General features: G+C 37.5%; 1 protein-coding gene across 1 annotated transcript in view; it reads right to left on the bottom strand.

Moving 5' to 3' along the window:
- Nucleotides 1-13238, bottom strand: part of FBN2 (fibrillin 2) — a 175589-nt gene that overhangs the window by 67250 nt on the left and 95101 nt on the right. Inside the window, exons 20-23 of the mRNA XM_069777396.1 lie at nt 7990-8109; nt 2876-3013; nt 1573-1623; nt 956-1081 (exon numbers count right to left, since the gene is read on the bottom strand). Of these exons, the coding sequence (XP_069633497.1) occupies nt 956-1081; nt 1573-1623; nt 2876-3013; nt 7990-8109 (435 nt within the window). The remainder of the gene's footprint in view (nt 1-955; nt 1082-1572; nt 1624-2875; nt 3014-7989; nt 8110-13238) is intronic.

Below are 13238 nucleotides of genomic sequence, written 5' to 3'. Positions count from 1 at the left end.
TGCAGTTAAATCAAAAGTGTTCGCTTAAATTTGAATCTGCTTGAGGAAAGAGAACACTGTTGAAATAAAAAAATGAAGGACAGAGTAGGAAAATCCTTGACATAAGGCAAGGGCTAGATTTTTTTTTCGTGTTTTACTGCACTGTTTTCTTAAAAGAAATCAATGCTGTCAGGAATCATATTTTTACAGTCCTTAGAAATGGTTAGAAAAATTAATATGGATTCCAAAATCTATTCTAAACATCCAGTACCCTGACTTTATCTTTTTTTCATCTTTTACCATTGATTTCTAAAGATGCAGATTAATAACGCTTACTACACTTGCTACAGGATACTTCTGTTTTCTTGGGCTTACACAGGGGTTCAGTATTTTTTATACCTGAAGTCTTTCTTAGAGAAATATATGTCTTCACGGACATCATGTTTTGTCAGTAGAAGACACTAATCTGTGCAAGAAAGATAAGTCTTATTTTTATCTACGCTCATTTTGATTATTCTCAGACAGACCAATTTGCATCAGCATATCCATGCTACAAGGTAGTGTCTGAGTTTCACAAAATGACTAGATAGCAATAGAGAAGAGCACCATTCACATTGCATTACAAGCTGCTGGGTGGCCAGCTGACTGCTTATCATCTAGCTCCCAGTGAGTCAGACATTTCTGTTTGTGAATGGAGTCAAAGAAGGACAGCACTCTAGCAAAACCTATTGATTGCACTGTAGGCAAAACAAGTCTTAACACAAACTTTCATATTCCCCCAAGGGATTAACAGCTCTTCCCTGAACTGGCACAGGCATTTGATATCTAAGCAGCCATAACCTGAAACACAGGCTTAACAAACTGCTTTTGGAGGAATTCAGAAACAAACAAAACATCCTTTCACAGCCCTTTGAGAATAATTTTGGGCAACTGTTGGACACAGCTAAAAAGCTGGCAGAGTTGAGTGTGCTCTTACCTAAACACACTCGTCCTGTTCCATCCAGTGTCAGTCCTTCAGGGCACTCACAGTGAAATGAGCCTCTGCTGTTAACACAACGCCCGTTGGGACAAACCCCCGGGAAAACATCACACTCATTTACATCTGTCCGGGAAACAAAGAGTTGAGTTATATGCTAACTTGAAGGAGACAACTACAGCTTTATTGAGAATTTCAGCTACATGAAAGAAAGCAAGAGGCTTTCATTCATACTGTATTAGGGTCTGAACACTGTTCTGAACAAGCATGTGGCTCAGTCTCAAGGAACTCTTGCAAGATCTTCAAGTCATAGGGCACTAAGATGCCACATTCTCTTCTCTAAGAGAAGATGATGGATTATGGATGAGAGAAAGGAAAAACTGAAGGGATTAAACGTATTTTGAAGGAGCATTTTCATTCCATGCTCTTTGGATCATTTTGATATTCTCCAACAAACAGTGTAACATAACACTTCTCAACAGTCAGTAACTGCGAAGGCATTCATCTAAGGTCAATATGATTATGCCTGACACAAACAACAGCAAAATAATTCCTCTTTTATCTCATTTTCAAAGGAAAAAACCCGTGATATCTTGAGTAAGAAGCAAAAATTTCACCTTCACAGGTAACACCCTTCACTCTGGCAAATCCTCTTGAGCAAGCTGTGTCTGGAATCAAGCCAGAAAGATGTATCACTGATTTAGAATGACAGAAATATAGGACTAAATAATTTAAAAGTAAAATGTATCTTCAGAAGTCTCTAATAATTTGACCGTATGAGGTGGTGAGTGCTCTAGCCTCAATCAAGAAAAGTAATGGCTCATACATGTTACTTAAAACAAGTGAATAGTTGAGGAAATTAAATCTTAGGCAGTTACTCTTTCATGTGCTTTCCTTAATGGAGACCAGAACGCTCAGCATCTAATCGTACCAGTCTCTGTACTCAGATGTAGCTGAAAGGTAAATTTCCTGTAAAGTTGCATGAAGATTTAAAGCTTTAGTGATGCCAGTTATCACGAAAAGCTTTTTTTGCACTGCAGCTTAATAAAGGATCTGAGCAATGACATTATTTTAGGATATGCATGTAAAATGTAGCATGACATAGTGATATGAAAGCTTGCTGAAACATAACTAGTTAAAGAATAGGAAATTAAATGGCCAAATGTACCCAGTCTGAGCTCATTAGCTCTCTAGATTGATTAATTTTTGATTAGCTTTATCAGTTTAACCTGACCATGCTGCTTCCTGGAGTCCAAAGTAGTATCTTTGCTTGATGCTGCATTACACAGTTAAGAGCTCTGTTGGATGTTGTTTGCACCGTGCTTGTTAGATGGGATACATGTACCACAGTTACTGTTCCAATTAAAAATGAAAGGCTAAAACGTCCTGACACTGGTTCAGCTGCAAGCGGCATTATTCAAACCTTATGGGGAGAATGTGGCCCAGTTTTTTTTCCACAAACTAGAGCACACAGTTAGCATTCCTGCTTCCAACTTCTAGACCTAGCCCTGTAATCTAATAGTAGTATTATTCTGCAATCAATAATTGTACATAAGCTATGTGTTTGAAAACAGCTGGAAAAAGTGTTAACAGCCCACAACATAAAAAGCCCTCAAGACTTTCACCAGATATTTCACTTTATTACTGTAGTCCTTACTTCCCTACCCCAATGCGCAGTCCCTGTGGAGATGAAACATATGTAATTATTAAAAGATTTATTCACATGTTATTTCCTGGTGACTTCAAAGCTACTGGAATGATCTCTGATGGTGGAGATTACACATGATGCTAAATAAGACAACTTCATTTCATAGGCTTTTTGTGTTGTCTGTTTGTTTGTTTTCTATAAAGAAAATTATGAGAATCTATCTGGTGGTACTTCCTCTCTTCTCCGAAAAGAAGCAGGATATGAGAGCATACCTAATTCACATCGCTCACATGGGCTGCCCCAAGCTGCTCCTAAGGTGGCACAGCATTCAGATTTCAGTGTAGCACCATTGATGTTGACTTCACAGCGACTGTCTTGGATGTTAAGCCAGCAAGTCCCCTTCAGGCTATCTGCAGCGGAATAGAAAACAATATGGAACTGTCACAGCAAAAGAGCTGACATGCCATGTTCATGCCACCAGTACACAGAGTACCAAGGGAGTGCAGGCTCTCTTTTAAAAGAACACCTTCCATCAGAGTCATTTTGTACACATCTTAGTTTAGAAGTGGTGGAAAGGAATAGCACTATCACTAAAAGTGAGCCACAGAGCACACTGCTTGAGGCATTTTATAGTCCAGGTCCCACAGCTAGCAGAGGTTCTCCAGATACTACAGTGGATTTATTTATTTATTTATTTAATCTAGTGACTGATCAGTCTAAAATACACAAGTTACAACAAAAACAGAGATCACAACCTGGGACTCCCCCTTCCAGCTGACTGCCTAAACCACTGGGTTATGAAATCCATGTGCTCTTGACTCCCTTTCAGTCAGCGAACCTTCAAGGTTGTCAGGAAGGAAAAAAGATAAAAATGTAGAGGATAGGGGTGTGCTATATTCTTTTAGGGGTTTGGTTCTGCTGGTGCATTAGCTATGCTTTGAACACGCTTGTTAGGTTACACTCCACTCTCTGCTCCTGAGGGCTCAGTCCCAGCACACCCAACTCCTGAATCACAAATTGGCTTGCCAGGCTGGGAAACCACACCAGCTCAGGGCAAACCAATTCCACTAAGTGCCCAGCCATGTCAAGCAGCACCCACTGACTGCTGCCCAGGCCAGACAGCCACTGAGCAGAGGGGAGTTCTTCAGCATTGCCTCTGCTGCCTGAAATCCTCTGAAATTCTCTTTTAGGTAGCCAGATCTTCAAGTCTTAAAAGTCAGTGCCCAAGCTGTTTTTTAAAATGTCAGTTAGCTTCTAAATCACTTTTGTACTCTAGAAGATGTACCTACAGCACCTTTGCTCAGTACCTTTACAATGTTACACTCAAAATGGTATAAAATTTCTTGAAGCAGACAACAACCTTTGTGATCAGATAGCAAAAGCAGTCTGTAAAGATTTAGCCCAGGTTGTGAGGTCAGTCTGGGTAGAGTTTAAATGCATGTGCATACTCAGAGTTCAAAGCTATATAAGTGGCCCAGACAAATTTAATGAGATGACTAATGAAAGAAGATTTGGCTTTAAGACTTACATATATTATATTTATAAAAAGCCAGACCATCTATTAGGTGCTGTTGATCAGTATTACTAATACCTCATGTTTAGGAGCAGTGTGCTTCAGATAGAATCATTCCATCTTACTTTTTTCATACAACTTCAACTTTTCTACAGAATTGTCATGTTATAAAATTATGTAGACCACAGAGAGCACAACCCTTCTTTGGCTAAAGTAACAGGAAAAAAATAGGCCCAAGAATGTGACTGGAATCAGCCCTAGAAACTGGGCAACATACTTCATTAACAGTTAAGTTTAAAAGAGTTGTATTACTTAGGTTAATGTTGGTCTCAAACATGTGGGGCAGAACACCACACTTAAACAAGAGCACAAACCAACGAGGAGTATAGACAAGTGGAAAAGGCATCTTTTCCACACCTTGATCAGCCTTTAGCTAACAGTTAAGACTTAGGTTAACATAACAAGACCAAAGGCAAAACCTGGACAGTCATTAGCTGGGTCGGCTCTTAGCTAGTCATGGGATGGATGGGCATGTCCATGGTCATCATACATCCCAAATTCAGGGACTAACATGAGAAGAGAGAATATAGGTTCTTTAGCTGCTCTTTCACGCCACATCCAGCTTGCTGCCCACATGTTGATGTCTCTGCTTTATGTTATCAAAATGCAAATGCTTCCACTGCTTTATTCACTAGAAGTTTCCTGAGCTCAATATTATTTATTTTTAGTGGCCAACTTTAGAGGATGGAAAAATCGAAGTACTATCTCAAAAATTATTTAAACTGTACAAATTAGCAGGTGACTTTCCTCACACCAGCTGCATCTACATTATCCTGCTAAAGTCTGCTTGTCTTATCTTTTTCAGGCCATGAGTTAATTTCTTTTATTCTACATTATCTTTCTTGTCCAGACGAAATCTACAATGGGCAGTAACTGACATTTGCTTTGGTGAAGAAGTTATTATCCAGCATCAAAGCATTCTTTCTGTTGCTTGCATCTCTTTGATTCCGACTTGAAGAAGAATATATGCATATTACAGGCAGATGGCAGCCTATTTATTGTACACTGTATGAATTCCACAAATCTTGACTAAAACACGCACAAAAAGCATATATTAAGTGCATATTTCAAAAAGTACAAGTGGCAGTATCTCTACCGTATGAGCAATTCCCAAAATAGCAATGCAACACTTGTACCACCAACAGATGTATGTCAAAAACAATTCCACTTTTTTCTGCTAAGAGTACAGCCTCAATATTGCAAATGCTGTCAGTGGGCAAGCAAAATAAATGCAAAATATTTTTGCTGAATGCTTCTATTGTAACTGCTGAACTAACAGTCCTTATTTGCTAGAGATTTGAGCTTAAATTTGAGAGCAAATATTGTGACTTGAATTCTGACTGTAATTTGAACAAGTCATTTTTTCTCTACCCATGAAAGGTCACAGAAAGAGGCAAATAGCTCGCATCTATGCTCAATTTCTACAGGAAATATGGATGCAAATGGCTCAAGCCACCTGGTTCTTCAGCCTTGAGGCTGAGCAGACTGAGCAAAGGAACCAGAGGAACTGACAGACTGAAGTCTTCTGTCCACAAACTCAGTAAAGAACACACATCAGCCATACAGCTTCTCCATATAAGATCAGTCTAACATGCTGTATATGACCTGAGTCCACAAAACAGTGAAAATCAGCAATATGGCCAAGTAGCAACAAACACATTGGAGCAATAAATTGTAAAAATAAAATTAAAAGTAATATTATGTTAATCCTTTCTTATTCTAATGTTTTTGTAAAAAAAAATCGTGCCATTTTTAGAGCTCAGTAACTTTAATCATCATCATGAAAGAAATAAGGAAAAACTTACTCTTATAATGTAGGATTGATTCTGGTCCTGACATGAGAGAAATTTGAAATTAAAGAAAAACTAGAGAGGGGTCAGAAACAGACATTACCTCACTTTGATCATTTGTATAAAGAATACAACACATTCCAAAACCACAACACTATTTCAGCCATAGATTTATGTTTTGCCATATGCTTTTCATATCTGATGCTACAGGAATGCTCTACAGCAGCAATTAGCTAAAAAACATTAGGGCAAAAACATTCAATATACAAGTCTTTCACTGCAGTGTTAATGGTAAAAACCAACTTGCTCTACCATCCAGACTTGAAATGCCATACATTCAACAAGAGCATCTCCAAGTTTTTCACACAGTAAACTACCTGTAACTTCCAACCCCTTACTCACTTTTCAACAGTCCAGTCTGCCCGCCTCTCATCACTACCAGTGATGAGAAGATTTTGGTCAACACAAAAAATGAATGATTAGGCTCACAGTATATAGGTGGCTCCTAGCCTTCACTTTTTATCTGACTGTTCAGGGTGGGGTTTTTGTTTATGTTTTATGTTACCTATCACTAATATTGAGGCCAAGTGGCACCTCACACTGTAAATATTTCAATGGAAACCATTTGCAGAGTAAATCCAGAACATGGTTATAATTAGGCCCTTAGTGAACTTGTAGCACCTTTGGATGTGAGAACACAACATGATTAAAACAAGCAGTACAAAAAAGCATAGGTTAGTGTGGTCATATCAAGAAATTAGCAGAATGTAAAGAAGAACAAAAACAATACTAAACTTTACTGGCCAGTGATGCTACAAGGAAATCTAAGAGAAGGCTTAGGCACAAAAGTAACATTCAACTAAAAAACACTTTAAGGCATAGACAGACTCCATCATTAAATGGAAACTTGAATCTTTGCATTCAATTTCCTATCTTAAGAAAATCTTGGCAAAGCAAGAAAGTTGAACCAAGAACACCAGACAAATCCATCCTAAAATAAAAGGAACATTTAAAATTAGCATCTTCTAGTTATTAATGACACTCTAATTTATCCCACATATCCTACAATGACTTCAATTATGTTACACAAATAAGATGAAACAATGGCAGCTTGTGATCACCTGGGAAGTACAGATGTCTCCAATCCTTTGAGTTTTCTTGGAAAGGCAAGAAAAAAACCATTAATAAATGGCTTCCAAAGATAATGTCAGTGACATCTTGCAGACAACTGCTCCTGCTAGCTGCAATAAAATCTGTGCAGTGCTCTGCTTTTTTTCAATGCAACAGAATCCTCAAAGGATGCTAACATTATTTTTTTTTTATACATATATGTATTTTGTGTGTGTATATATATAAAAGCAAGACAATACTCATGTGTCTGCTCCAGGGACAAGGATCCTTACAAACTCCTATCTGCCTTATTCACCTTTACCAGCTTCCTACAAAAGATCAAGTATGAGATTGTGCTATAATGCAAAAGCCATTAACTCTTCCTTATAGCTAGGAAAGTCAGTCTTCACAGTTTATCAAGAATGTCCTGAACCCTAGTAGCCATGTGCTTTCCTATCACTATTTGAGTAGATGTTTCTCCAGTTTTACTTGTTTTCTTGTCTCAGATTTAAAAGACGCCAAGGAAGTGAGTAGGCATTTCTGCTTTACAGTTTCTCAACTACCAGACTAATCACTTACAGCTTTAGTCATATTCACGTCTCCCAAAGGACAAGATAATTCCTATTAATAATAAAACATCCCCACTCTCTCCCACCAATCTATACCTCCATTTCACCGCTTTCACCATAGTTTGGACATCCTCATGAATTATGTTTCTCTCAGTTTGTTCCTGCTCCCATGGAAGCAATCAAATTAGTATGTGTTTGTTTGGTCTTACCTACAGAACTATACATACTGTCTGCTATCATGAGGAAATTACCCAAATACATTATTTCCTTGCTTAATTAATAAATATGATCAATGTTTTTCAAGTTAGTAAGAAAAAGGGCGAATAACAGGAGGAAATACCCACCAATACATATCAGTCCTGTAGAGTCCAACTTGCTGCCAGGTGAACATTCACAATTGAAAGATCCAAGATTGTTCCTGCAGGCACCATTGACACACGGGCTGCTTTCACATTCATTTATATCTATAATCCAGAAACAAAAGACACTGTTAGAACTACGATGTGTTTCTGGAAAATATTATACAGTACAAATGCTGCTGTGGACCATGATTTGCCAAGACTGCCTGGTATATTTGCCTGCCCCGCCCATGACATTCAAAAGACATAGGGACAGGCAGGTAGCATGTATGTGCACGTATATAGGAGCACATATTTTGAAAGTGTTAATTAAATGGCTCTTTTCTACAAAGATAGTAATTTCCAACAACTTGGACTATAAAGTTTTTCAGCATCAATTATAACTGTCCCGTGAGAAAACAAACCTCTTTTTTCAGAGAATGCAATGCATTCCCAGCCACAACATGCAGTGCACAAACAAAGGCCTTATTGTTTCTGTCACTTATGGCTCCGTGAGGCTTTGGAATAATTAAGAAAACCCTGTCAGAAGCAAAATATTACAATGCTGGCTGCGATTCTCTAGTTTAGAAAAGCATTCAAGAAATAGGAGTTGAAACTGCAATACTGTAAATGGTACTGTCCTCTAGCCCCTAACTCCTATTTATCACCCGTGTGAGTTTTTTAAGCCTGTTCACATGTAAGAATAGGACCCCCTGCAGACAGTATTATTTGCTGATTTTTTTTTAAAGTGAAATCCATTTTAAGATTAAACCAATACTAGCAAATTCTTTCAAAGAACAACTGCAGATGCATATCCACCATTTCTCCCTAAACTCAACCAATTTCATTTTTTGATTTGGGTTCTGAATCAAACCATACGTTCTAATACAACCAGACTGTTCCTTTGGTGGGCCAGAAATACAACTGTTTAGTGCTTGCTTATGTTTGCTAGTAGTGCTTGAGGAATAATGTCACATGCATAAACTAAAATAGCCTGATTTGGGCATTTTGGACACTAAAATACTTGCTTTGGTTTGGGTCAGAGGGATCTTTGATCAGTCTCTGCATTTATGTCTTTGCTTTTATGCAGATATGATTCTTTGTCCAGTCATTTGCAAGTGCTCTTCCCTGCTTTTAGGTACAATGAAACTTCAGAGAAGTTCCCATGAGACGCCAGGCATAATCTGTGCCATGGAATCTTCAGGGCTTTTGGACACTAAAAATAGTCTCCACTGAGCACATGCAAAATGAGACTTACAATTTGGCCAAATCTAAGCACGTTTTCAGAGCAAAGAGGCACGATCCTGACACAAAAAGTACTCAAGAAATTTCAAGCTGCAACTGCATAGAGGAGCAACAGCTTTCTAAAGGAAAGGTCACAAGGTTTGCATGTTTCTAAATACAGAAATCAACATTTTCCTGGAAATGAACAAGAAGTTTTGTCTGAATTTTTTAAAGGCAAAATTAAAGTCTAGTCTGACTCAGACACACAGTGAAGAAAATTACAGGTCAAGTGCTTGGAGTCTGCTGAAGGTATTTATAGCTGAAAACAGGTGATTTTCATGTAAAGAGTCACATGGGTTTAACAGCTGGCAACCCAACCACACACAGGTCTGCACATACACAACCAATGTGCAAGACAAAATACTATAATAAGCAGATAGTTGCCACTATCCAAAACATCACTTCAATCATATTCAGAATATAAAAAAATGCATGAAACTTAAAATGCTTCACATTTATTGATGTAATAACAGGTTATCATGCCTATCTTTCATTCTCCCTGATACTTAGCAAGTTAGGTTTACAATCAATTTTCTTCTAGGAAAACACATCTTGTATTTTGGGTTTTCAGAGTTAACAAGAAACCCAAACCTAACAAAAAATAGTTGAGGCCACACCTGGAAGTCAGTGTCCCCAAAACTACAACCAAAGGTAAGTCAGTAAGTGGAGATGGAGAGGTGAAAGAATTTAAAGTTCAACACCTTATGAAGAGTGAAGCAGCTCTCTTGATTTCATGGGCTATGTGCTTCACTCTCTGCCCAGACAGTGAAAGGAGAGAAAAAGACTCAAACTGAACACACGGGTGAGCAAAAATGGGGAAGAACAGAAAGATGATACACCGTTGTCAGACCTGACCACCTTCTAGACAGGGAGAACTGCCTGCTCATTTCAAGCCGAAGTTGGAAAACCTAGTCTAAACCCTCACTCAAATTTGCATCAAACATGTTCCCGGCAAAACAGCTGACTCGATCTGCCAGGTTGCTGCTGTCCACAGGGGACATTCCCCTTTTACCCTTCCTCCTCCTTTTTCTCCCAGTCTCAGTTTCTACCCTTCGCAAGTGCCAGTGCCAGCTCCTCACTGATCCCACAGACAAATCGTCACTTTCCATCTTCTGGGATGAGAATGGCAGAGGTTGATTGCCAAGACCAGGGGTGAGGGAAGATGTATCACGGAACCTGACTCTTCCTCATTTCGCTTTGCCCTGGTGCAGGTGAAGGAATACTCATCCCATTTTTCTCTATGGATTAGAAAGAGGGACAGCAGCTTTTGCTGAGGATTAGGGTATGCATATCTGGAGGCATCAACTTCTTTTTGTTTCTAAAACAATCTTGTGACTATGCTCTAGGCCTCTAACCCCGAGAAAACCAGTATGTTACCTTCTGCATTTGACATGCTTCAGCACTACGCTAGGAAAAAAAGAAAAAGAAACAAACAAAAAAAGAAACAAAACACAAACCCAACGCTTTTGAGTATCACAGGTTTGTGATATTGCATTGACAACTCCCCAAAACCATTGTTCAGTAAAAAAAAATAAATAAACGATGAATGCACTTCAGCATTAGTGCTCTGCTGAATCAGGAGAAAAAGTATCATATACACAACCTAAACAAACACCAAAAATTGTTGCCATACACTGTTGTACAATAATATTAAATGGTAATTTTAGCAAGAGTGAGCAAGAAACCAAACTGATTTTAATAATGTTTTATATTTTAAAATAAAAGCCACTATGTATGAAAATATTTATCAGGTTTTTCTTTATAAAATGTTTTTTTCTTAAGTGAAGTGAGTATATATTGTAAATGTCAGAGAAACAAAAATTGAAACAGTCCACTGCACATTCCTGGAAATGAACTTCAAAGCACATCTGGTTTACGTTTAACTAGTTATGTCACTGGAAACACAATCTAAACCACAGAGCTTGTTGTAAAAATCTCAACTTTCACAGACTCTGGAGCCTCAAACAACTCACCCACTCCCCAGAACAAATTGATAAAAAATTTCAGTTGAACTATAAATGAAAATAATGAAGGGTTTTGTTGTTTCTTCACAGTTACTAATGAGAGTTACGTTAATTAAAAATATACTGGTGAGTAATAAGCATCAGAGCATTTTCAGAGCACAACACAAAGCTTCTGGCTACAGAACTTTTTTTACAACTAGTGAACTTGTAACTCCAAACTGAATTACGTAGTGTTCCTTTGAAAACAGAATTTGGACAGAAAGAGATGGATTTATTCCTCTATGCCAACCCACTCAACATTAGAAAAAAAAATTTAATAGGTTTTATAAACATTTTTATGCCAACCCCCTCCTGAACAGCTTTTTTACCTGATCAGCTAAATTTAAATGTCTATCTAACTATGAGATTCAAGATTAAGATGAAGACTCATGACCTATGTAAGTTAATGTAGATAACAATATTCAAAGAAAGTGAAAAACCCTTCCAATTATGCTGTACAGACAATAAAAAATGAGAAGTATTTTAGGGTGATTACACTAAACTATGTTCAGAAAGGAAATACTCTTAAAAATCTGCAGTTTTAGTTAATGATCAGTTATTTGTTGTTTTGTTTTTTTTTTTCTAAATGAGAAAATGGGATTTTTTTCTTCCATTAACAAGAAGTTTTATTACTTTAAGTATTATTGCAGCATTCATGTCCAATCAAAAGCTGATTGCTCAGAGTTCATCAGACATACAGGATTATGAAATACAGTTAAGTGAAGCACAGCCACTGTATTTCTACAAAGACGGTAAAATTGCCTCCTTTTCAGTAATAAGCTGATGACCACCATGAAAGGGAGATGAGACAGGGACAGATCTATCCTTTTTTAGAATCTTTTGGAATATCAAATAATACTCTTTCCTTAGTCTTTGCAGGAGCCAAAGTACAAATATTGCAAGCATGTACAGATGCATGTTCTTTTACAAATATCTAAAAAAACAATGTTAAAAAACTGAGAGTAATGCATTAATTAAAATCTCACCAAACCCACCAGACAGCAACCCAAATGGCCTTACTTAATGAGCTAGAATGATCATCTCAGTAATTACTCTTTCACAATAGAATAGATTTTAATTTATATAATAACCTGCTTAAATAAGGTGTGTGTGCATTTTCTACCTCATGCTCGGGTTGGCTCGAGTTGTGAACTATCTCAGTTCCTGTATTACTAGATGACTGTCAGAGGCACTATAACATGTTAGTTTGAAAAAATCATGCTGGTTCTTTATTCATGTGTTTAGGATTGATTAATAAACTGATAATTTGGGGAAAGCAGCTAATTCCCTTGGACAAAATGTAAAAGTGGTCACATTCCTTAGAAAAATGCAGTAAGCTGCCATTAAGAGGGGACATGCTGCCATTTGGATTTCTGCTAGTATCTTCTCTTCATATACTTTCCTGTAAATTCTATTTTACCTTAACTGTAACTTTTTTTTTGATACTATGGTTTTGCAGTCAATATCAGCTGGCAATGCTATCTAAAAAGTTACCCTATCCTCAATGAACTATTAATTTAAATGAACTATTAAATTCATTTCCACTGCAGAATAACTCTCCCTCATGCTCTTCTCCATTCACACCCCGCCTCAGAAAAAAGCTACGAGAAGGGACTCCCAGATTTGGTTCACTATATCATGATCCCCAAACTTCTTCTAGCACAAGAGAAAACACATTGCAATGATGATAAGGATGTCCAGAAGACAGAAAAGATCATTTTTTTTCCTAAGACTGTGGAACCACGAAACCACTTTTTTGTTGTTGTTGTCAAATCCTTATTTTGAGCCTTTATATTAGCATTACTATATTATTACCATTGAAAAACAAATTTATGTTTTATATTTGAAAATCTAGATACACTTTAGTTCAATAATTATGGCTAGGTTGTCTGCATTCTGGAATCTTATTCGTCTACCTTTTGGTCAGTATTATGCTCTGAAGTTTATGGCCTTTTCACCTTGGTAATT

This window comes from Haliaeetus albicilla, chromosome Z (assembly GCF_947461875.1).
Source record: "Haliaeetus albicilla chromosome Z, bHalAlb1.1, whole genome shotgun sequence".
NCBI classification, from domain to species: Eukaryota; Metazoa; Chordata; class Aves; order Accipitriformes; family Accipitridae; genus Haliaeetus; species Haliaeetus albicilla.
Note: the sequence above shows the minus strand (reverse complement) of the source record. Positions and strands in the feature narration are given on the sequence as shown.